The sequence below is a fragment of the Lygodium microphyllum genome, chromosome 29, assembly GCF_053477565.2.
Source record: "Lygodium microphyllum isolate KBCC chromosome 29, Lygodium_microphyllum_v1.1.10, whole genome shotgun sequence".
Taxonomy (NCBI): domain Eukaryota; kingdom Viridiplantae; phylum Streptophyta; class Polypodiopsida; order Schizaeales; family Lygodiaceae; genus Lygodium; species Lygodium microphyllum.
The window spans coordinates 113,396,537-113,421,856 of NC_141163.1; the positions used below are offsets into that span (position 1 = coordinate 113,396,537).

Consider the following 25,320-nt stretch of genomic DNA (forward strand, 5'->3'; position numbering starts at 1 on the left):
TCCTTGCACTCGACCGAAAGGTGGTTGCCACCACAATGCACACATTGGATGTGTGGTCACGCTGGTTTCCTCACCAATTCCTGCAATTGTGCTAGCTCCATTTTCACCTCAGCTAGCTCCTAGCCTTGATCTATACTTTTTCCCTTGTCCTACGTGCTAGGGGTTGATCTATCGCTAGAGGTTGTGGTCCTCTCCAAGGTCCTCTGACTAGAGTTATCGTGGTTATCACGGTTTGAGCTTCAAGAGCCCTCTCTCTTAGCTGGTCATCCACCCTAATTGCTTCGTCAAAGATCCTAGCTAGCACATCTCACTGCAAGCTGGAGTTGCTTACTAAGGCTTTGTACAATTCCTTGCTACAGATTCCATTTATGAATATGGTGGAGATAGCCCTTCATTGGGTTGCTCGTTCGCGGGGATTCTCTTGAAGAGGCTGCACACATGAGTGATGTAGTCTCTTATGTCCTCATCCCTTTGACTGTAGACTATGAGGTTATCAGAGTATCATGCTTTCGAGAATCTCTTAATGAAGAGATCCTTTAGTCAGGCAAACTTTGCTCGCTCTACCGCATCTAAGCTAGTGTACCACATCTAACCTTTATCGCCTAAGCAGAGCCCAAAAGCCTGGGAGTGTTGTGCAAGGTCTGTGAGACCGTTGGCCTTGGAAACTTGCTCGAACTACTCCACGAAGTTGTACGGGTCGCTACTAGGCTAGCACTTGTCTAGCTACTTAGCTACTACAGGGATTTTTTATTGGTTCTTTACCCCTTGAGTAATTCCTAGGCATGAGAGTAGCAAGGTCACTAGCGCTGCTGCACTTTGTTTGACAATCATGTTGTCCATGAGCTGCTTGGTCACAAGCTTGCTCAATGTGAGGTTTGTCTCTAGCGTGCTCTCTCTCTCTCTCTCTCCACGTTTGGTCCTGCCTTGCTTCTATTGGCTAGTGCTAGCACACGTCTGGCCTCATGCACATCTATGTCCTATTGCAGCTTCCTAGCTCTCTAGCGTGCTATCTCTCTCTCTCTCTCTCCACGTTTGGTCCTGCCTTGCTTCTATCGGCTAGTGCTAGCACACGTCTGGCCTCATGCACATCTATGTCCTATTGCAGCTTCCTAGCTCTGTACTTGCGGTTGTAGGCGGCTATGCCTTGCAACGCTTTCCTAATTTCTTTTCTCTCTTCCTCTAGGCTTACCACTACCTCCTCTACTCGCCTACTATGGATTACCATCCTAGTTACCAGGTCGTACTCCTGGACCATGTCCTGAACCACAATTGGGAATTCACCCCAAGTCCAGCTGATCATTTCCTTGGTCTTTGTTTGCTCCTGACATCATTCCTTCTTCTCGCTCCACGAGGTTGTCAATCAATCCAAGTAGCTCTGATACTACTTTGCCCTCAATCTTGATGTCCTTTCAATCCTGCCACAGTCTTCGAAGGTCCTATCAAAGGGGCTATGGCACCTAACTATGTTTTGGGTCTCCTCCTACTGGTGTGTTCCTTCGAGTTTTTATGTCTGAGTGTATTCCTTGTTATTGAAAATAGTCCTCAACTTATGTACACTCATTGTTGGGTGCTCTTTATGCATGGTGTAAAATCAAGATTTCCGGTTGTTTGGTGCACTTGTGTAAAAGAAATTAGTGTGGGGTGTGCAAACAAAACAAAACAATCATACAGGTATGGCTACCCCCTTGGCTTGTCTATGACCTAGTATGGCTCTAAGCACGGTCTCTGGTCGCTCCTAAGGATTGTTTAGGGTCTATGTTGCTCCTCTATGCTCTATCAAGGATGGGTTACAATCTAGAGGCCAACTTTGGGCTACAAGTCTAGTTAGACCAGGCTGCTAGAGGTTGTCTCTAGGCTGTTCACTTGCAGTTTTCTCTGGTTTTTGGCTTCAGTCAATTGGGGTGAGTTTCTAGGGGTGTCTTGGGAGCTAAGTTGATTGGCCTACGGCTGAGCCATAGGTCCTATCTATGTGTTTTTGTGTTCTAGTTTCTTAGTCTCATTCCCAGAATCGAACTCTCCAATTCTAGGGGGTTCGAATGGGCTGGTTTGACTTCGAAAAGTGGTTTGATCGGACTGCTTGGTCTAGTTTCAAATGGTGGTTCGATTCCTAAGATGGTATGATTTGCTGATCCTCTATGAAAGCTCGAACAACCTCAATCCCTCTCCATCAAGCTCAATCCTCCATAGCCCCGCAAGACAAGAGAAGAGAAGAGAAAAGAAGAAGATGAAGAGAGGAGATGGGGAGCTTGCTCTCCTCGATCTCTCACTCTCACACTGTAACGTGCCTGCCCCTCAAATTGTGGGACACGTCTTAGCAGCCCACCGAGAGATCAATCTAGAAGACACCGCCCGACACTCCCAAGGAATGACATGGGGTTTGCCAACTAGGGTCTCTTGAGTCTGCCCCGCAACGAAACTTATCCGGCCATTCCCACTAGGATCGACCTGAATTCCAGTTTCCTAGTAGTCGAGTCTTCCTAACAGCCTTCTAACGTCGGTCTACAGCCGCTTCACTTTGTGTAGATAAAATTGGACCCAAGCAGACTCATACCGCACTTGGTTCAAAGAGAGTGGGAAACAAGAGGGATGCATCGCTCGACCTCTCTGCCCGTAGGGCATAGTCCCATTCCGGTCCCCTAAAACGGTATGAATCAGGATTCTAACCAACATTGTCTAAGGTCATCGTCCGACCTTCCCTAACATTCCTCGCTAACATTTCCTTTTGAGGAAAGCTTTCGGCTAACTGAGACTACCCTTCCGTAGGATAGACCCATTGATCACATCCACCACACTTCTAGTTATCTAATTACCTACCACGTTATGTTTGACACATAAAAGCAGCTTCCTTAATTAACCTGTTAGTCACAGGTTTCTTTACGTAATTTAAGGTACTGACACGAAGACAAGATAAAACAAGATCAACGCTTCCTTAACTTATCTTAAGATTAATGTTTGCCTCCTGCCCATATAGGAGAATTAAGTGTTCCTTTCTACCTCGACAGAAAAATCCTTCCGTCTCCCGGCAATAAAACCCAAAGGTTTATCCTCCCAAGATTCCACCTTGTAACTAGTATCAAGGCCTCGAGATCCCATCTCGAGTCATGTAGAACACTTGTGTAGGGCCTGGAGGCATTGGGATTTATGGCCAGAGCCCCCATTGGCACCCAAATGTCCTCCTACTCCAAGTAATTTCTACGGAGAGACCTCTCACGGCGGGTTCGGTCCACATTCCCGGCGCGGATTCATAATCCCCTTGGTTAGGGTTTGGTAGCTCGCGGGGGGTAGCTAGTGCCATCCTTCCTTAATTATTCCTTTAGGGAATCAACCATAGCTGAAGCACCCAGCTTACAAACAATTACTAAGGAAAACATCCCTTCCATTTCCAATCAAGAAAATATCATTTTCTACATCAAGCAATCACTTTGCTTATAAACCACTTGTCCTTAGTATGATCTCCTCTTTCCAAGGCAACTAGCCAAATTCACTTAGAAATATCCTTTTCAAGACAACCAAGCATAAGCCTTGATCAACATTCCATTTGGAGTCAGGTTACTAGACTAGCTTAAACTAGGAGGGTCTCCAGTTCCAATAATCCAAGACAAGATCATTAAGAACAACTCACAGCACGTGTGTTTAATCACTCAACTTCTTTTGAATCTCTCTTTCCCTTGGGCTTTATTCTAGGGTTCCAAGTTGTGAACCCTCGATTCTTTGTACGTCTTTTAACATACTTGGTAATCTTCAAAACACAATATATTGCAAGACCTTGTCATACATTCTTTCCAACCTCTCTTAGTGCGATGCTATGCAGAATTTTCTAATCAAACTTATCTCGCATGCACATGGTGCGTTTAATATATTAGTGCAGCCTAAATAATCTTTAACTCTCTTCATATCTGGCAATGAGTACTTGTTCCTAAAGTGCAGGGTCTCGTGTGACTTGAGAGTATAAAAGTTTAAAGTCAATTCACTTATCACCTCTATGCTCTAACATAGGTAAAAGATAATCATATAATGCATAAAAATCTTTCCTCATAAGCGATCCATGAAAGTCTAAGAACCTGTTAGTATCCTAAATGCAATTTTACCCTAATATTTAATGCGGTCTCCAAACATAAATATTGGCTATCATAGGATAAGACAACCTATTTGTGGTATGCAAAATCAAGACCTATCTTCTGCATGCAATGCAAGATAGATGACAAGTTCTCTATGGTTTTGAGCGGTTGCATCCTATGAATGGAAACTAACATTTCATGTATTTATTTTAATCATGGAAGTAAACCATGAATTATAGTTAACAAATCATGCACTAAACTAAGTGAAAGTCTATCATTTTATGTGACATATTATGAAGCCCTTATCATTTCATGTGGCGGAATGAAATCAATAGTTCTTCTCTAGGCCAAGGAGAACCTGGTTCCGTGAGACAGGGTCTAGAGTTGTGCTAATTTTTTCGCGTTGGCTATACCCGATACTCCATTAATGGCTGCAATTCCAAATGGCTCCAACTACACCATGAATTCCATCTGTACTCACACACACAATTATTAGCAATTAATGAGCACTTTTTAAAATTTGGTTTGGGAGTAGGTTTGAGAACTCCTTGGTGCTTAGACACCTCCTGAACCTTTAGCTCAAATAATAAAGGAGTATAGATGACAAGAAGTTAAATTGCAAATAATGGATTTTGAATAGGTTAGAATTGCTACTTTGCTAGTAGATATTGGTTGTGAAATGATGGCTAATTCAATGGTCACTTGGCATATTGAACCAAACCAATATTTAGGTGCAAACCATTCAATCCATCCAATTTATTCATTAAATGAGTTTGAAGACAAGTTTGTAGCATTCACCCAAAAAGCATAATCTCACCAATCTCATGCTTATGTTATCATACTTCATTGTAGCACTCAATCCATGCAATCTATCTTGGACTTTTAGCTCTTATTACCCTAAAATTTCTAAGCCACTTGCTAGTATGACAATCTTAATCTTATCCTTTTTAAAGAAAATTTGAACTTCCAAATTTCCATATGAAGTTTTAAGAATTTGATTCTCCATCTTCATTTTGTTGGAGGTAAAAACATTAAAGACATAGAGATGATAAATTATATCCCAAATTTTCCATTTAGTGAATGTAAATAAGTTTGAATAGTGATGTTGCACATGAAGTTCCAATGAGATGAAAGTTACCTTGATAAAGGATGAGCAAACAAGCTCCCTTGAGATGCATTGAAGAAAATATTTTTGTGGGTTTAGTTTTGATCATTGGTCATCTATGAGTGTCCCCTTCTAATTGATGTATTGCTTCTATGAGAAGTTGGATTCCACTTTTTGATTTACTATTGTTCTATACATGGCTTCCCTTTTAACAATATAATGTCGAGGATGTTGAATACTACCCCTCAATTTAAAGTCTCCTTAATTGGTCTAAGTTTTGCCATGTGGATGGGCACTTCTTTAAGCTCAAAGAAGGCTGCCCAATTGTAACAATGATGATATTTTGATGACTTACAAGTGCATTAGGAAGTTTTAGACCTACTGCACAATGACATCATGTTCTAGTCCCCAATAAAGATGGAGTTCATATTGTCCTTTAGCAACAACCACAAGTTTGCATGGACCTCTTTTCAGACTAGCATCTTTTGATCAACTTATTGCATATCTCTTGCTTTCTCTTAGAACTCATTGCTTCCAAGCAAAGCTGGGAAGCCTTTGGGTCTGACTCACCAAGTATGACCAAATGATTGCTACCTTCATGGCTCACTACAAGTAGTAAATAGGGTTCTTATCAAGCTCATCACCAAATCTTTAGACATGTCAAAACTCAAGCAATGGAGGCCTCTCATGACGCTATAAAATCATAAAAGAATCCTTGGCCTCGAGGGTCACATTTGTATTGCCAAAGGTTCTTCATGAGAGGCACCATGGATTCACAATGGAAGCTCTTATTTACAAGTGTGCTTGAAAGTTGAGGGCTTAGAAGTTAGCAGTGAGGACAAGGGTAGGTCATGGATCCCGCGATTCATGTGTTTTTGGGTGAAAATGCAGGTTCCCGAAGAAAATAAATAAGGACAGGATAAGAGAGAGTACTTTGATTCAGTAGCTTTTATTCTGAACGGCCAATTGGAAAATAGTCTTCCATTCTTTTTGGTACATACTCCGTAGATAGTGAGAGAGAGTGTGTGTGAGGAACAGCGCTCTGAAACAAGGATTACGCTGATGCTGCAGCGATAACAGGCCACAGGCAATCCCCTCTACCAAGGCGAAGGACCACCAAGATAAGAGGTTCCAGATCACTCCACTTCTCTTCTTTCCATGTTTCTGTTTCCCTCTCTTCCTCTTCCATTTGTTCGTTCACTGGACATCCCTCTTCTAGCGCCATACTCGGTCCTTCCTGTCCTCACTGGACATGCAGGTCAAGCTTTTCTCGTCGTTGTTTGTTCACGTAGCGCCATAGTCGTCACTGCCTTGGGTCCTCACTGCACCTGCAGGTCAAGGGGTTTCCCATCACTGAATCCTGTGCAAGACTCTACGAATCCCCAGCTACTAAACTGCAAGACTAATGATAGTGCCACAATTCTGTTCTAGTTACTTTGTGGGGGTTTCCTGAATCAACTTTGCATTCTGTGCTTGAACTAGATCCATCACCCTCTTTTTGCATCGTCTCAAGCAGTCCACCTCCACAGCGTAACAAGGGCGCGCGCTAGCATCATAGCCCTTCTGCTATTAGCATTCCTTCCTAAAGGTAGGCCGCATAACTTAATTAAGGGCAATTTTTCAAAGAAGAATCAGCTTGTCATTGTACCATTGTAATAGCATATGTCCTAACAAGCAATGCTAACAAATGTAGGCTTCATCTTCCCGGGTGTGCCATTGCTAACAAATGTTGGCTTCATCTTCCTGGGCATGCTGTTTGCAGCCGCAATTTGAGCTACTGATTTTGTTGTACCATATTGTATGTGGTGTGCAGGCCAATGGGGAAGACGGAGGCGGCCGGGGAAGCAGCGGGGATGGCGCTAACTCAGGTGCATGTGCAAGCGCTGGACGAGATTGTGTCAGTGAATTCATTCTTCACAGTTGCAGTGTTCATAGGGCTGTCATTCACCAATCCAAGTGCACAGGGGAGTCTGGTGGGATCATGTCTGGTAGGGCAGGACTACACCAAGTTCCTGCTGGTGTTTGAGGTGATTGCCTTCAGCAGCTACCTCCTGTCCAGTTTGATAGCTCAGGGCCTCAAGCTCCTCATTGTGGTGCTCAACAGCAAAGATCACCCTCAGCCCATCAGTGCTCAAATCAACCCCAAGGTCCTCCGCTTCGGCATGCTCCTGACCGCCATCGGTACCATCATAGGGACCGCATTCCTCACCCTCTCCATTGTCTTTCTGGTTCAAATCAGGCTTGGCCTTCTGAGCTGTGAGCACAGCAGCTGGTCCAGATGGGCTGCCATCCCTCTGGTTGCCATGGTCTCCTGTGGCCTCTTAATTTTCATGTCTACTGCTCTGTATGCTTTCTCTACTTGATGTTTCCTCACCTCTCAAATTCTCAATCTGTCTATCTCTTCCACTCTTTCTCATCTGCTTAGGTACCTTAACTGGTCATAGGTCACGACTCACTCTCACTCTCACACTCTCGAGTCTCGTTCTCACACACACACACACACAGACACACACACACACACACACACACACACACACACTCTCTCTCTCTCTCTCTCTCTCCGGCGAGTCTCTCAATCTGGTTGACCATTGGTTTTCACGATTCACGATGTGGCAGCTGCCTTCTCCCGATTCCTGACGTGCCACACGATCATAGTCATCGGGCGCGCCCAAAAGCGCCATTAAAATATATTTGTTTTTTGATTTGCCATTGCAATTTGCCAATTTCCAAATGCCAAATTCCAATATGTCTTGTAAGTTGTCACATGTTTCTTTATTATGCTGTTACCTGACCTGTATGAATGTGAGTAAAAGCCTCGAACTGATCTCGATCCATAACGCTGTGTCCAATGTTACCGATAACACACTCTTTGCTATAATACGCCAATTAAAGTGTTTTCTTTCATTAGATAGCAAAGTTCAGTCGGCCGGCGGCCGATGCTTTTTGTAAAATAATTCGGTCTGTTAATGTTATCAATTCAACGGCCGAGACATTTGGTTACAACTTACAAAAACACGAGTGCATCCATGATCCAGCCTGTTCGAGCATTTTTAAAGGCTATCCTGTGTCATAATAAAGAGTCGGATGAGTCGTGACATTTGTAATAATCTTATTTAATTTTTGGAGATACTTTAATTTCTTGAGCTGTTCATCAAAAGCTTGTGATCGCCTCATGGTTACCCAATAATAGCTCCTTGAATCAATTGTCATATATGGCAATGTGGTGATTGGCATTAATTGAGTGCTGTGGTTAGTTATTACTCTTAATTTACTTTTGAGTGTTGAAAATACAGTTAAATAGGCTTGGGTCACGGGTGAAGTTTGAACTGTTCTCTAATGTAGGTTGTAAGTTGTGGTTAGAGTTAGCCAAGTAGTATAAAAAAGTAACTAGCTAGCATGGCCTGTGTTGTTGGCTATGTTCGTGAATCGTAATCGTGCTTTGCATGATTGGCATCATTGTGAGCTATGCCTAGCTACTTCTCATTTTGGTGAGCAAATTCTCTTTGCTCATTCATGCATTCTATATCTTTATTTTTGTGAAAACTCCACATGATGCATTCTTTCATATCACATCCTTAGATACATCCACAACTTAGATATATCAATGTCAATCAAGAGTCTTTTGATGAAAAATGTACTCTTAATGTATTGAAATAGAATAGGAGATGATGGAAGAAAAAGGTTGACATGTTAATGGAACATGTAACGGTTGATATTTAACAATAAAATAGCTCTTCAAGAAAGAGTATGGTTGGCATGCAACTTTGATTCAAAGCATCTTACATGATTCAAAAGAATTGGATTAACATCAATTGCTCATCAATCGAAATAGAAGGATTGCGAGCATAAAGAGCATAACATCAATTGCTCATTAGTCGAAATAGGATTGTGAGCATAAAGAGCATAATGTCTACTAAAAGGAATTTGAAAACGTTCTCTTTTGCAAGCGAGCATTGTTTGAAAGCAATGGTGCATCTGTGACATCGTGCAATGGTGAAACATGCATGTACCTCTTGCATGAATGGTTGGCAACATTTGTCTTCAAGAGTCGTCTTTTACCTGAAAAAAACCTAAATCACATATCAATAGGAGTTGTGTTAAAAAGAAATTAAAACATAAGAGAAAATATAGGTATAATCACCTAAATTAGAGATAAGTGCATGAGGTGACTCTTTCTTACCACTTATTAAAGATCTTGAAGTGGTGCACCACACCTTGCATGGGAGGAACTTTTGATACTTGTATGCAAGTGCAAGTACACTCCATGATTACCCCATTCTTGATGATATATCCCCTTGAAATGAGGCCATACATTGATCAAGACACTATGTAAGGCACTTGATATGCATGTAGTTAATGTGGGATGTATGGCATTGAGGCCTCCATATATAGTGTTGGTAGAATAAATTGATGCTTAAATCTGCTTGAGATCATGCTTAGTATGGTATGTATGCTGGTTACCATGATGCTTAGGCTCCTTAGCCCTTGAGCCACTTATACAATGTGAAGTTGAATGAAGACAGGCAGTGTTTTAGTTGCAAGAATTCAGGGATAGTCATAGAAAGCTTGTTGCAATAAATTTTGTATTGAATATGGGAGGGGATCCTATAGCTCATCTCTAAGAGGGCATTGTCCCCTTTGGTTTAAATAAAAAATATTCCCAACCGAAGTTATAGTCTAAAAGATATGGCCATTTTTGTGCAGCTGAGGTTAGTATGGAGAGAGTGAAAACTGCTCCAAGATAGCCATATATATTCAATTGCAAAATTATCTAATCAAAGCTTAATAGCTAATCTCAAAGAAGGTTTCGTCCCATTTGACTTGAATAAAAAATCTCGATGGGAGTTCCCTACTAGAAGTTATGCTTGTTTTATTAACGGTGGATCTTGTGGACTACACTCAAATGGCAAGGTAGAAAGGGAAAATCAAGGCGCATGATGAGATCCAGAGGAAGATTAGAGACTCCAGGGCCTCAGTGAATGAGGAACCTAGCTCAACACATGATTATAATGGTGACATGCAAGAGGAGGTGCTTGATATGGACTCCTACAATATGCTCAATCACACCTTTTGTCAACATGAGCTCCATAACATGGAAATGCACAATGACATGGTCGCTAATCATCATCAATGCTATCAAAAATTGATCTTATGATCAAGCAAATGGCTCTCTCCAACTCTCGGACTCAATAGACCTTAAAGCACCTCACCACTCTTGTAGCCTTGGTAGCCACCACCTCAGCACAAGATAAGGCAAATAAATCCAAGCACGAACCACGGCGGCCTCCACCATTGGAATTGCTTCATGGTTCACATGGGATTTTTGGAGCTAAGGGCATTCCCTCTACTACCACATATGAGGTTGGCAAGCACTCTCATATTAACGAGAGCCTCTCTTGAACTCTCCCATCACCCATGCAGCCAATCCCATACGAGATCCCTACCCACCATTGACAAAAGCTCCCCCACTCTCCTTAGGAGCCCCAATGGAACTTATATGGCTTAACCCAATAATGGAAAGCATGGTATTAATGGCCAGCATGGCAATAATGGGCAACATGGTACCCATGGGTAGCATGGTTTCATGGGCAACATGGGACTAATGCACAACATGGCTTGTATGGACAGCATGGTATATATAGACAACAAGGCTTCCATGGATAGCAAGGCCCCAATAATCTCTGATGGGCAAATTACCATCCTCATCAAACTTAGAAAAATGGACCTCTAAATTGGAGTTCTACTTTAATATTTGCCAATGCAGTGATGATAAAAAAATTCTCTTTGCCTCTCTCCACTACTTAGAGGAATTTACCCATACTTGGTGGCACATTCTCGGAAGACTTTAAGATGTATATGATTAAGTCTTTGTATCTTTGGTGGAAAAAGAGAAGTTGGCAAGATGATGGTACCAACTTGACCAATGCAGTTTCACAGTAAGAGATTACACAAATAAGTTTATGAACTTGACCATTTATATTGAGAGATTTCTACCTTATTTGATGCAATTGAATTGGTTGAAAGATATGCAAGGAAGTATCGTAAAAATGAGGGCTTTCAACAAGGTTTTGAATAGCCTTGTAACCCCATGAGGCTAGGCCAATATGGTGGTGTTTTTCGACACAATCCCATGCCCAATATAGCAACCCCAAAATCCCCACTTATCTCCCCTTCTATATACTTAATGGAAACGTGGCACTTTTGGGACATCACTTAGCTCTAATGGTGAGGGTAAATATGCTGAAAATATACCCTGAAATGCATTAGCCTCAAGTGCTCAAAGTGGCCAAAAATTCATTTCTCTAGATGTTGTGAAATATTGGAAAGAAAAAGACTTATGTTTTAAGTGTGGAGATAAGTACAAAGATCATGTCTCAAAATGCCCCTATAAGAAAGTAAAGATCAAAGTTCATAGCATATATGTTATGGAGGATTGACAAAACGATGAGGAGAAATTACATACCTTGAATGTTGCAAATACCCTTCCACATGCTAAAAATGAGGATTATGTAGAAGAGGACTTGGATCCTTCATAATTCTATGATCATGAGGATGGATTTTCCTTTGACCCAAGTGGCTACCCATCTTATGATATTGAATTGATCACTTCTATACCCCCTCGGGCTACCACTTCCGTTTGCTCCATCTCCATGGACACATGGACTGGCTCTAGGAGCCCTTACACCTTATGCATTCAAGGAAGCATTAATGAAAAGCATGTATTTATCCTAGTGGATAGTATAGCCACAAAATTTTGTTAATAAATCATCCATTGATAGGTTGAAATGCATCCCTACAGAGTTATAGTACCCCTTGAAAGTTCAAGTAGCAAATGGTGAAGAAGAAATTAACAAACATGTATGCTCCAAAGTTTCCCTATGCTTAACTGAAAACTATATGGCATCAATTGATCTAATTACATTAGACATGGACCCCATTGATATTGTCTTGGGTTATGACTAACTGAAACACTTGGAAAAAATTGCTATGGACTTCTCTTAGCTCTACATTGAGTTTGTTATGCTTGGGCAATTTATTTGCTTAGAGGGAGTTTATGATAATGCTAATTTTTACCTAATCACATCAAAGAAACTCAAATGAGAGTTTAAGAAATGCTCATAGATCTTTGTCTTACACTTGAATAAAAGAAATTCAGATCAATCCTCACAAGTATCTAAGAATAAGGCATTGAAAGCCTTACTACTAGAGGCGTATGACAATTTATTTCAGATGCCTACAACCCTTCCCTCTAAGAAACAAGTGGACCACCCGTTTGATCTAGAGTCCTATTCTAAGCCATTGAACAAGCCATCTTATAGACTCTCCAAGTATGAGTGTGAAGAAGTTGCAAAGCAAGTCAAAGATTCTTAGTGAGAGAATTCCCTCTCTCATCTTTCTTAATGAAAGAAAAGACCTTAAACCTTGACTTGTAGGGGAGAGGATGACCCCAAATGAATACAATGCTCATTACACAAAAGTAAAACATTCCCAGGCGTCCTTGGATGCACACATAAATACATATACACAATGCTAATGCACTTCCTCTTCTTAGAACTCAATCCATCTTCATTTATGTATAACTCCTTGGTTCTTGTGTACACTCTTACACTTGGCAGACACTCCTTTCCCCCTTCATAACTTATACTACCTGTACCAGATATTCTCGTCACAGTGCTCTGATCACCCCATTAAGTGATGCACTAGGAATAATGGTCTCTAAATGGTCTCATGACCATGCTAGATCATCATCAACACTTAAAGAAAAGTGAGTCATAAATTTATTGATATGAATTTATGAAATAGAGAATGCGTAATAAGCAATCAATTTAGTGACATCCCTCTGGCTTCTAAACAGTTGACCTCAACTATAGAGGGGATACATAGTCCTTAAGAAGATATGGAAAGTCTTGCAGTTCTCTCTTAGTCATAAATTGAGCGTCCAAAATGGGGGATAATTCTTAAACTTAACCAGATACTTCCGTAATACCTTACTTGACCTTAGAGTATTGTCCTGATGGTGTAAAATTCTTTCAAGCACAAGGAACTCTTCTGTTTCCTCTATGTCAGGTAAATCTTCCTTGATTGGTTCCATTGGAGGTTCTCCAATATAGGGATGTAGCAAACTTATATGGAAAGCATTATGAATGTTCGAATGACTTGGTAGATCCAAACAAAAAGTCACATCATTGATCTTATTTGTGATCTTGAAAGGACCATAAAAGCGATTAGAAAGCTTAGCCACTTTACCCTTTTGACCTCTGTGCTTCTTCAAAGCGAGCCTTCTCAAACTTAAGAAGAACATACTGTCCTAACTTGAGATCTAACTTACGATGATGCTTATCTGCTTCACGTTTATGCTTCTCTTGTGTCCTTTGGATAACAACTTTTACTTGAGTGAAAGTTGTGTCAATGTCTCTAACAAACTCATCTGATGCAAATATCTTATCCTTCATAAGAAGAAAGGGTGGTAAATGAGGCTTACCATAGATGATCTCAAAGGGTGTCTTACCAGTACTAGAGTGCATCGTATTATTGTATGCAAACTCTACTAAAGGCAAATACTTTTCCCATTCTCTTTGATTATCAGAGACATAGGATTTCAAAAGGTTCAAAATAGTAGAATTAGCACTTTCACTCTGCCCATCTGTTTGAGGATGATAAGAGGATGAAAACTTTAATTTTGTTCCAAGGTTCTCGAAGAGAGCTTGCCAAAAGAGACTGGTCATGCGGGGATCTCAATCACTTATAATGGACTTAGGTATGCCATGATGCTTGAAAACATGAGCAATCAATAGCTTAGCCATATGATTGGCTTTGATTGTCTTTCACACAGGTATAAAGTGAGCTTGCTTACTGAATCTAGCAATGATAGTCCAGATTGCATCATTGCCTGCTTGTGTGCGAGGAAGCTCCATGATAAAGTCCATGGCTATACTTTCCCAAGGCTCATTGGGAATAGGTCATGGCTTCAGTAGACCAGGTCGTTTATGCCTGTCATACTTTACTTTTTGGCATATCTTGCACTCGCGGACATATCTTTCAATGTTGGATCTAAGAGTGGGCCAAAAGAAATATCTTTCCAATGCTTGAGTATTGGGTAGAATATCTTTATGTCCAACATATGGAGATGCATGTGCTTCATCCATTGCGCAATGGTAATGCTACACAAATTGCTTGATGATGATACAAATAACCATCTCAAATCAAGTAAGGTGTAATCGACTGACTTGAGTTAAGTTGATCCCATATGGTTGAGAAGTCGGAATCAGTTGCATACATTTTGGGTATATCCATGAACTCGTTATGGTAAATAGTTGTGATTGCATTCACTCGAGGTCACCGTGATAGAGCATCTGCTACCACATTCTTAGTTCCAGATGTGTGAAGGATTTGAAAATGAAACATACATAAGAAATTTACCCAATGCATCTATTTCTTTGAGAGCTTCTTCTGAGTGAGGAAGTATCTTACACTTTGGTGATCTGTTTTAATAATAAAATCTGCACCAAGTAAATAGTGTTTCCATACTTGAAGAGCATGTACCACTGCCATAAGCTCTTTCTCGTATACTGGAGCATGTAGCTCATGGTCCTTGAGGCGTCGGCTCTCAAATGCTACTACATGATGCTCTTGGTTAAGCATAGCTCCAATGCAATCCCCAAAAGCATCACAGTGAATTTCAAAAGGTTTTTGAAGATCCAAAACTATGAGAACTTGTTCTTGAGTCACAAGAAACTTAATTCTTTCAAAGGCTTGTAGTTTTCTTGATCCCCAGCAAAAAGGCATGCACTTCTTAGTAAGGTCATGTAGAGGAGATGCAACATACACAAAACCTTGTATGAACCTCCTATAGTATGAACATAGGCCCGAGAAACTTCTAAATTCATGTACAGAAGTAGGTGTAGACCATTCAACAATGGCTCGAATCTTCTCAGGATCCATTCTCACCAAATTGTGAGAAACAATATGGCCTAAGTAATGAATTTCCGAAAGGAAAAATTCACTCTTCTTAGCATTGACCTATAGTCTATGCTTGCGAAGCTCTTGAAAAACAAAAGATATATGTTTTTTATGCTCTTCTTCAGATCGTGAAAATATTAGAATGTCATCAAAGAACTCACCTGTGAACTTTGAGTGAGGTCTGAAAATTCTCTCCATCATTCGATTGAATGTGGCGCGTGCATTAGTCAAACCAAATGGCATGACTAAGAACTCGTATAGTCCAAATGTTGTACAAAAAGCTGTCTTATGAACATCTTCAGGTGCTATCCGTATCTGGTGATAGCCACTCTTAAGATCAATGCGATTAAAGATACTAGCCCCTTGCAACTTATCCAAGATATCATCTATCCTTGGGATAGGAAAACGATTCTTGATTGTGATATTGTTCAAAGATCTATAGTCTATGCACATACAGAAAGAACCGTCTTTCTTTTGAACAAGTAAGACTAGAGAGCAGTATGGAGAAGAGCTAGGTTGAACTAACCCTTTTTCCAACAATTCGTTTACTTGTGTTAGGATCTCCTCTTGTTGACTTGCACTTACTTGGTAAGGTGGTTGGTTAGGTGGTCAAGTGCCTAGGATAAGATCAATTGTGTGATCTTTCGGGCGCTTAGGAGGTAACTCTCCTAGGAGTGAATATATTGTTTAAGAAAATCATGTCTAGCTTGATCAATTAAAGAGAGGGGCCCTTTTAAAGTCTGAGACTTAGAAGCATTAGTTGGTATTGTGTGTTCATTAGAGGCACCAAGTGCCCTTGAATTATTAGTTTCTTTTGATTCTCTCACAAAAATCATGTAAGCAGAAATAACTTTCTTCATTTCTTTAGAAATACTAACATGACTAACCATTGGCACATGCCAATCTCCCGCATCAGCAATGCATACTATATTCCGACCCTTGAATTGAAATGCAAGGGTCTTCCTAACAAAATCCGGAAGAGGTCTAATCTTGTAATGCCAAGGCATGCCTAAGATAACATCACAGTTACCTATGGGTGCAAGTAGAAAAGATTCTTGGTCGCGGTAATCCCCAATTCTAAGATTCAACTTCCCTTGAATAGGAGTAGAATTGGTAATGCCGAACCTGATCCAATTCGTGTTTCCAATCGATCCGGTGGAATTTGTAGCCTTTCAACAGTATCTGCTGACACAAAATTATTTGTGGACCTTGGATCAAAGAGTATCAAAACTCGTTGATTATTGAGTGATAATCAACAAAAGTCTTTTGATTTATTGAACCATGCTTTGACACATGCACCTATTTTGCAATTACTTGACTTTAATCGACCATTATTTCTAGTAGTCACTGAAGCTAGCGGATCAGGAATAGGAGCTGTCCTTATGCAAGATTCACATCCCATAGCCTATTTTAGTTGCAAACTTGAACCTTCTAAACTTAAGTATTCTACCTATGATAAAGAATTGTTAGTTGTAGTTCAAGCCTTACGTCAATGGAAACACTATTTAATGGAATCTGAATTTATGATCAAAACTAACCAACAAAGTATTAAACATTTTCTTAGTTAACCACAAATCTCTGACCGTCATATTAAATGGGATGCTTTCATTCAAAATTTCCATCCACTTATCTAATATCAACCCGAAAGAGAGAATGTTGTTGCCGATGCATTAAGTAGAAGACCAAGTATCCATAATATTTTCATTATATCTTTTGATTCCCTTATTTCTATGAAGGATACCTATGACCATGACCCCAGTTTTCAAGATGATTGGAATAAATTCATTGCTAATAACTGGATTCCAATTGATTCTTTGTCTTATTCTGATGGATTTATGCTTTATGAGAAAAGATTGTGTGTCACTGTTTCATTTAGATCATTTGTGTTGCACGGAATTCATTGTCCCCCATATCAAGGCTATAGAGGTATTATTTCTACTTTAAGAACATTGGTTGAAGATTTTTACTGGCCATAAATAGAATATGATGTTTCTAACTTTGTTTTTAAGTGTTTAATTTGTCAAAGAGTTAAGCAACACTATGGTACGCAATATGGTTTGTTAATACCTTTACCAATTCTTGAATGTCCATGGGTACATATTTTAATGGATTTTATAATTGGTTTGCCTAACACACAAGCTAATCATGATATGATTTGGACTATAGTAGATCGATTTAGCAAACAAGCATATTTTCTACAATGCAACAAAACATTAACTATATCTCAAGCTGCACAATTGTTTTTGAAGACTGTTTTCACTAATTATGGTTTGCCAAAAGTTATAATTTTTGATCGTGATTCTAGATTTTGCAATAAATTTTGGACTACTTTGTTTGCTAATTTAGGTACTAAGATTGATTTTTTCATCTGCATTCCATCCTAAAACCAATGGACAAATAGAATCTACTAACAATACAATTCTAGATCTTTTGCGTGCATACACAATTTCAAAACTACAAACATGGAATACACACTTACATCTACTTCAATTTGCATACAATAATACACCACATACAGCTACACATAAAGCACGTTTTGAAATCATTTATGGACATAGATTGCCTACACCTGTTACATCATTGTCCAACAAAGTTAAAGCTGCTGATGATATTGGTAATACGCATGCTACAATTTTTACTAAAGTAAAAGATATGGTTGCGAAAGCCCAGCAATCATACACTAAATAAGCTAATAAGAGAACAAAATCCATGAGTTTCAATGTTGATGATTATGTTTGGTTACACATTGAAAAGAGAAGATTGCAAAGTGTTGAGAAACACCCTGTTGTTAAGTTAGCACCTAGATTTTATGGACCTTTCAAAATAATTCACAAGATCAATGTCAATGCATTCAAATTAGAACTACCCCAATATTGGAAAATCCAAAATACTTTTCATATTAGTTTACTACGACCTTTTAGAGGTCAATTACTTGTCCACCATGTCTATGAAAACCCTCCTTTGTTAGAAGAAGAAACTGAAATCCTTGAACTTGAAATTATTCTAGACACTGACTTTTTGACCACTAGAATTGGCCAAAGATATTCTAGATATTTGGTTAAGTTTAAAAATCATCTTGTTGAAGAGGCCCAATGGATGCACGCTCGTGACCTAAGTGCTTATCCCTCACTACTCGCTTCACATTGAGCTAATAACAATTGACGACAATTGCTATCCCACTCCAGGGATATGATGCCATGAGGCATATTCCACGGTGGATTCCGTGATACCACAGTGGATTCCGTGAGGTTTTTTTTCCATGGTAGATTTTGTGAGGTTTTTCAGTGGATTTCATAAAACTATATTTATTTGCTGGGGCTCGTACACAAGGTGGATTCCTTATGTGAGAAGTTGATGGGGACGCATGTCCTTTTCGGGTATCATGTTAATTTAATGTGCACGTGGGTGATTCCATGGCAGGTGATTCTGCAAAATACATATTTAAATTAATGAACGTTTATGAGTTTAGAGTGCACTCGTATTAAATTAAGGTTAGGATAGAGTTCCAACCTACTTATTTATTTTGTAGTTGAAGATTGCTAGGTATTTACTTTTGTCAGTTTTATCTTATTATTTTCTAACAATTGTGAATGCTTGAGTTGATGTGTAGAGCAGGTAGCAATGGCATTAGAAAGCACTGGGGGTGATGGCATGTATTCAGATTACATGGAAGAAATTATCATTTTCGATGGGCGCGCGTGTTATCACTAAAGGCGTGGTGTCAATATTTACTTAGGCACACTTATTTATTAAAGCGCTTAACAAACATTTATTATTTTGTATACGCATAGGCACTTGGTTTAAATATTTACATATTGGACATTGTATTTGGACACAGTCCGACTTTTGGGATGCCCAACTGCTTTATTCTTTATTTGGACAAAAGCAAACACTAAAGCCAAAGCATGCTAATTGTAAATTGCACTATTTTTGAGCTAGGAGATTAATAAATTTATAAATACATGCCTTTTGGAGTGCTCACACAAGGCATGGGGGGACATTGTACCCAATTTGTCATTTTTTCTCATGTCGTGCAAAATCTTCTTCTTATTTTATGAGTTTTAGTAGAGTTCTTTGTTCTTGGAGACTGTCACTAAATTGATTGCTTATTAGCATTCTCTATTTAATAAATTCATATCAATAAATTAATGAATCACTTTTCTTTAAGTGTTGATGATGATCTAGCATGCCATGAGACCATTTAGAGACCAATATTCCTAGTGCATCACTTAATGGGGTGATCAGAGGACTGTGACAGGGATATCTGGTATAGGTAGTACAAGTTATGAAGGGAGAAGGAAGTGCCTGCCAAGTGTAAGAGTGTTCACAAGAACCAAGGAGTTACACATAAATGAAGATGGATTGAGTTCTAAGAGGAGAAATTGCATTAGCATTGTGTATATGTATTTATGTGTGCATCCAGGGACGCCTGGGAATGTTTTACTTTTGTGTAATGAGCATTGCATTCATTTGGGATCATCCTCTCCCTTACCAGTCAAGGTTTAAGGTCTTTTCTTTAATTAAGAAAGACGAGAGAGGGAATTCTCTCACTAAGAAAGACGAGAGACATGATCCTCTACAAGTGATTTTCTCTTTCTAAGGTCTAAAATGACACAAGATTTTGTGTGGAATTCAATCTTAAGGTTGAGGCCCAAGGCAATCTAATGAACTCTCCTCATCTATGACTCAAGGTGGTTGCATGGACCACAAGTCAAGAGTACAGTTTTAAAAGCTGTTTTTTTGGAAATTTCATTAAAAAAAATATCTCGCAATAGAAAAATGATCTCTATAAACGGGCCGCATGGGTTATCGAAAACAGCGAGATCTACAACTTTTGTGTTGGACGTTTTTTCATCCAAACAACGCACAAAGAGATATCTCGAAAGTAGTGCTGCAGAGTGAAACAACCACATCTTGCATGAAGATCAACTCAACTCTCTCTCCAAGAATAGAAGTTCTTGAAAGTCTATTAAAGAGGAGGCTCTCCTTGGGTGTAGGGGAGGGGTGAAGGAAGCATCACTTTGCATGTATCCAAGAGGAGAAGAGAAGGTACAAGTGCTACGGAAGCCCTACTGAAATCAAGTGCTGCGGAAGCTATGCTGAAATCAAGTTTCAAGAGGAGAAGAGAAAGTGCAAGTGTTGCGAAAGCTCTATTGAAATCAAGTTTCAAGAGGAGAAGAGAAGGTGCAATGCTACGGAAGCTTTGCTGAAATCAAGCACCAAGAGGAGAGCCCTACACATGTTGTGTAAGAGAGAAGAAGACTCAAGAAGGATCAAAAGGTGCCAACTTCCAAGTTGTGCAGGTGTTAGCCAGTTGTATACCGTGCAAGGAACTATGATCTTGTTTCCAAGATCTACAAGTAAGAACTGGCTTATGTGTAATGGAGGAGCTTGCGCCTTGTTAATAATATAACTCCACAAGGGGGGGGGGGGGGGACTGGCCCATCTTCCAGTCCCTAGTGTTTTTCCAATTTCTCTACCTCTCTCTCTACATCTTTCTTTTCTCTTATCTATTCTCCCTCTGTGCCAACATAATATTCGCCATATATATTTTAAGTATATAAGAAAGTCGAGAGTGTATCTCAGATTCTATAATAGTGGTATTAGAGCATGTCTCTTTGCTTTTCTCAAAGTAAAGGCGATCCTTACAAGAAGAAGGTAAAGATGGCAACTGATGAAGCACCTACAAGTGAGTGATTACAGGCTCAATTGACAAAGTATCGTAGCTTGTTGGAGATTCCCGAAGTGCATGATAGTTAATGCACATCTTGTAAGTATTATTTTTCTTCTTGACTAACAGGATAGGTGCACCAAAAGGAGAACTACTGGGCCTAATGAGTCCTCGATTTAATAGCTCTTCAACTTGGGCTTGGATTTCTTTTTGCTCAATCCGATTGTGTCTATAAGATGCTTTACATGGTGGTTAAGAATCTGTGATTAAGTCTATTTTATGGTCTTTAGGACGTGTAGGTGGTAAACCAGGGGGTAAATCAGCAGCAAAATAATCTTTGAATTGTGAAAGAAATTGTGCATGCCTAGGATGCATCTGATTTTCCTTACCTCAATTTCATTCACCCATACTAAGTAAGATTTGCTACCTTTTCTCAATGCTCGTTTAGTCTGTGTGTGACTAAGCAATGGAGAATTATTAAAGGTGTGCATTCCATGTAATGTAATTTGTTTTTCGTTAGAATAAATTTTCATGGAATGTGTGGAATAATCTATATCGGGATTATATTTGTGACGCCAAGGCATTCCTAAAATAATATCACTAGCTTGCAAAGGCACAACCAAGAAATTTCTACGCTCAACATAATCACCAATTTTAATTTCTAAATCATGAATTTCTTGTGTACCATTGTATCTAGTGCCTAAGAATACAATCTTTATGCGATAATGAGTTGGAACAGTAGGTAAATTCAAGTATTTTACCAACTTTGCAAAAATAAAATCATGTGTGCTCCCATCATAATGCAAAACAATCTTTTCTTGACCATGCACAAAACATTTCATCGTTAATAATGAATGAGGATTTGGCATACCTGGTAAAGTATCTGAAGCATTGACGATATCATCATCATCTTCCGTGAAATCTAGCATATCTTGATGGTCTTCGTCTTTAGTTGCTCCCAAGTAATTGATTTGAATGGATGGCTTCTTGGATTGACAGTTCACTACTAAGTGTCCAAGTTGTTGACACTTGTAGTAAACTATAGACTTTGCTTTGAAAACATTATTGGTAATGGTTGGAAATTCAGGTATGTTGGGATTTGACTGGAGAGATGACTTATGATTGTAATGAAAGAAGCTGAGAGGAGAGAGAAGAAGAGTTGAAGAGAGAGAAAGAGAGTAAGAAGAAGGGAGAAGACTAAAAGAGGAGAGAGAAAGAGAGAAAAGAGGAGAGAAGGGAGGAGGAAGCCATGGATGCTGGAGATGAAGGTGAAGAGTATGGTCTTGATAATAATTGGTTGCCCTAATTTGGGGCTCTTACACCTTATATACCCCGGTCAATGTGACTGGGTGTCTAAACCCTAGTTTTTGTGTATCCTGCTTGTTACAATCCATCCCCACTCTGAAGGTTTTTGCCATCAAAACAAGGAGAAATAGAGGGGAGTGATGAATGGGCCAAGGGAGGGTTGTAGAGTTCTACTCTGAACCCTTTGACAATGAAAATTGGGATTAGGTGGGTAGAGACTAGGGACATCATGCAGTCCAGGACCAACCTGCCGAAATAAATAGGTCATAACTTTTGATAGGCTACTCCAAATAAGGTGTACCACATGTCAAAACGAAGCTTATGAAAAGTACTTTCAGCCTATGTAGGATGCACATGCGTGATATTTGAATAAGTTCAAAATTGTTCTAAAACAATGTGCAATCTGTAAGAAGAGGGTGGTCAATTGGGGCATGACCGGCTAGTCTTCCAGTCGTTGGGCCTCATGGAGGTAGGGAAACTCATTGATGATGGTTGCTGGGCACCAAGACGCTTCTTCCAAGGGTAGGCCATGCCATTTGATGAGGTACTATTTAATGGATCGGGACTATAAGTGCACTGAGGAGCCTACAAAGGGTTTCAGTTGGCTGACATGAAACACATTGTGGATTTTGGTGGTAGGGGGATTTCTAAGTGGTAGGCCAAGTCACCAACTCTCTTCATGATTTGGTATGGGCCATAGAAGTGGTGGGCCAGCTTGTTATTGCTGCCCTCTTTGAGAGTCGAGTAGTGGGACTTAAGTACTTTCAAAAGGACCGATTCCCCTTCTTGGAATTCCAAATGCCTTCGTTTCTCATTAGCATAGAGTTTCTTGTGTGTTTGGGCCTTTTGAAGGTTCATTTTACATTGCTGAAGTAAAGCTTGCATGTGATCCAACTCAGCTTGACTTTGAGGATGGATCTTATCATTAAATAGGATTGTGGGGAGGGGAACCTTATACCCATATAAGGCCTCAAAAGGGGAAACTCCAATGCTAGAGTGCGTGGAGTTATTATATGCAAACTCAGCCAAGTGAAGCCACATATCCCAATTGTGTTGTACATCATGGCAAAAGTGCCTCAAATATGTCTCAAGCCATTTGTTCACTCTTTCAGTTTGGCCATCAGTCTGAGGGTGGTAGCAAGATTGGTCCCCATGGAGGTGAAAACTATCTGCTAGAAGTTACTCAAAAACTTTGCATCCTGATCATGTGCTATGACATGTGGCAAGCCATGTATTGGATCTTAGTGGGGATAAAGTGGGCAGCTTTGGTGAGGTGATCAATGACCACATAGATATTGTTCCACCCTTTCTTAGTCGCAGGAAGGCCAGTGATGAAGTCCATTGTGATGTGGGTCCATTTTCCTTCAGGGATAGGGAGAGGTTGTAAGAGGCCAGTGGGCCTGAGTGTACTATCCTTGTTTTGTTGGCATGGAACACATTTGGTCACAAAGTCCTTGACATCCCTCCATAAGCCTTTCCAATGAAAGCTCTTTGCAATCCTATCATATGTTTTGAAAACACCCAAGTGATCAGCAGTGGGGCAAGAATGCATCTCTTCCATGATCTTCTGTGTGAAGGGGGAAGTGTGGGGGATGACAATCTTGCCATGGGACCAAATAAGGCCAAGCTTGAGTTGATATTGGGAGTTTCATCCATTACCCTATGCTGTCATTTCTGAAATGTGTGGTTGAAGTGATCGTCTAACAAGTAAGCCTCTTGAAGCTCTTCAACCCAATCACTATGCAATTCTAAGATAGAGGATACTCTGCATGCCCACATTCAAGAGAGTGAATTAACCACAATATTATCCTTGCCTTGAGTGTGTGAATATCATAGTCATAGTTCTGTATAAGGTTGCTACCCATAGCTAAATTGACCTCCTTGACCTTGGCGAGTCCCTCGATGGGTTCGGGTTGCATCGTCTTTGCTTAGGGTCAAAGTAGACAGAGTCAAGAAGTACTGGAAGAGTCGGTGGTCGCTTTTTACTTGAAGCAGCTGCCATACAAATAGTGGTGCCATTTCTTGATGGCATGGAGGATGGCCAACATCTCTTGGTCATATACATTCATTTGCATCTCCTTCTCATCAAGCTTGCGGCTCTCAAATGCAATCACACCATGCTCTTGCAACAATACTGCACCAATACCCCGGCCCATGGCATCACAATAAATGGTAAACAACTTAGAGAAGTTAGGGCAAACAAGGATGGGGGATGAAGTAAGTGTGTCCTTTAACTATTTGAAGCTATGATTCGTAGTGGCATCCCAAAAGAATGACTCCTTTTTCAAGCGATCAGTCAAAGGTGCTGCAATGATGGCATAGTGCTCAATGAAGCGTCTATAGAATGAAGAGAGACCAAGGAAGCCACACAAAGAAGTAGTGGTGGAAGGAGTGGGCGAGTCTCTAACATATTACACCTTCTTCAGGTAAGCTTGTATACCATTTTTGCTCACAATGTGTCCCAAGTACTCCACAGATGTTTGCATGAATATGCATTTGCTCTCCTTAGCAAAGAATTGATGCTCTCTCAATATGTCAAACACCCTCCGAATGTGTGTCAAGTGCTCCATAGATGACTTGCTGTAAATGAGGATGTCATCAAAGAAAACAAGCACAAACTTGAATAGAAAGGGCTGTAGGATTTTGTTCATGAGGCTTTGAAAGGTAGTGGGGGCTTTAGTCAACCCAAAAGGCACCATTAGAAAATGATAAAGTCCACGATCAGTCCTAAAGGCCATTTTGACCTCATCTCTTGCCTACATACAAATCTAATGGTAGCCAGAGTGCAAGTCAATCTTAGTGAAAAAGCATGTCCCTTTCAACTCATCTAGCAAATCATCAATCCGTGGGATGGGGTAACGGTTCTTCATCGTAATTTTGTTCAAGTCTTTGTAGTCAATGCACATGCGAAAGGAGCCATCTTTCTTTTTGACTAAGAGGATAGGGGATGCATAGGGGGAAGAACTCGGTTTAATGAAACCCATCTCTAACAACTCCTTGATTTGCTTTGCAACCTCTTCACACTCACACTTGGAGAGTCTGTAAGGGGGCTTATTCACTGGCTTGGAATGGGGCTCTAGGTCAAGTGGGTGGTCCACTTGTCTCTTGGGGGGAAGGGATGTAGGCATCTGAAATAGGTCATTGTATTCCTCAAGTAAGGATTGCAAGGCTAAATCATTAGATACTACAGAGGGCTGATCAAAATTGTCCTTATTTAATTG

At 40.1% G+C, this 25,320-nt stretch overlaps 1 protein-coding gene across 2 annotated transcripts; it reads left to right on the plus strand.

The window, feature by feature from the left end:
- The first annotated feature begins 5,955 nt into the window (after positions 1–5,955).
- Positions 5,956–8,038, plus strand: LOC148011047 (uncharacterized). 2 transcript variants are annotated; one of them, XM_087671991.1, is made up of 3 exons: positions 5,956–6,291; positions 6,646–6,751; positions 6,977–8,038. In XM_087671991.1, the coding sequence occupies exon 3, from the start codon at positions 6,981–6,983 to the stop codon at positions 7,524–7,526; it is 546 nt and encodes a 181-aa protein (XP_087528117.1). In that variant the 5' UTR covers positions 5,956–6,291; positions 6,646–6,751; positions 6,977–6,980; the 3' UTR covers positions 7,527–8,038. The 2 variants fall into 2 exon arrangements, with proteins under 2 accessions (XP_087528117.1, XP_087528116.1); XM_087671990.1 differs by lacking the exon at positions 6,646–6,751 and having other exon boundaries at positions 5,967–6,291; positions 6,977–8,034.
- Positions 8,039–25,320: the final 17,282 nt, after the last annotated feature.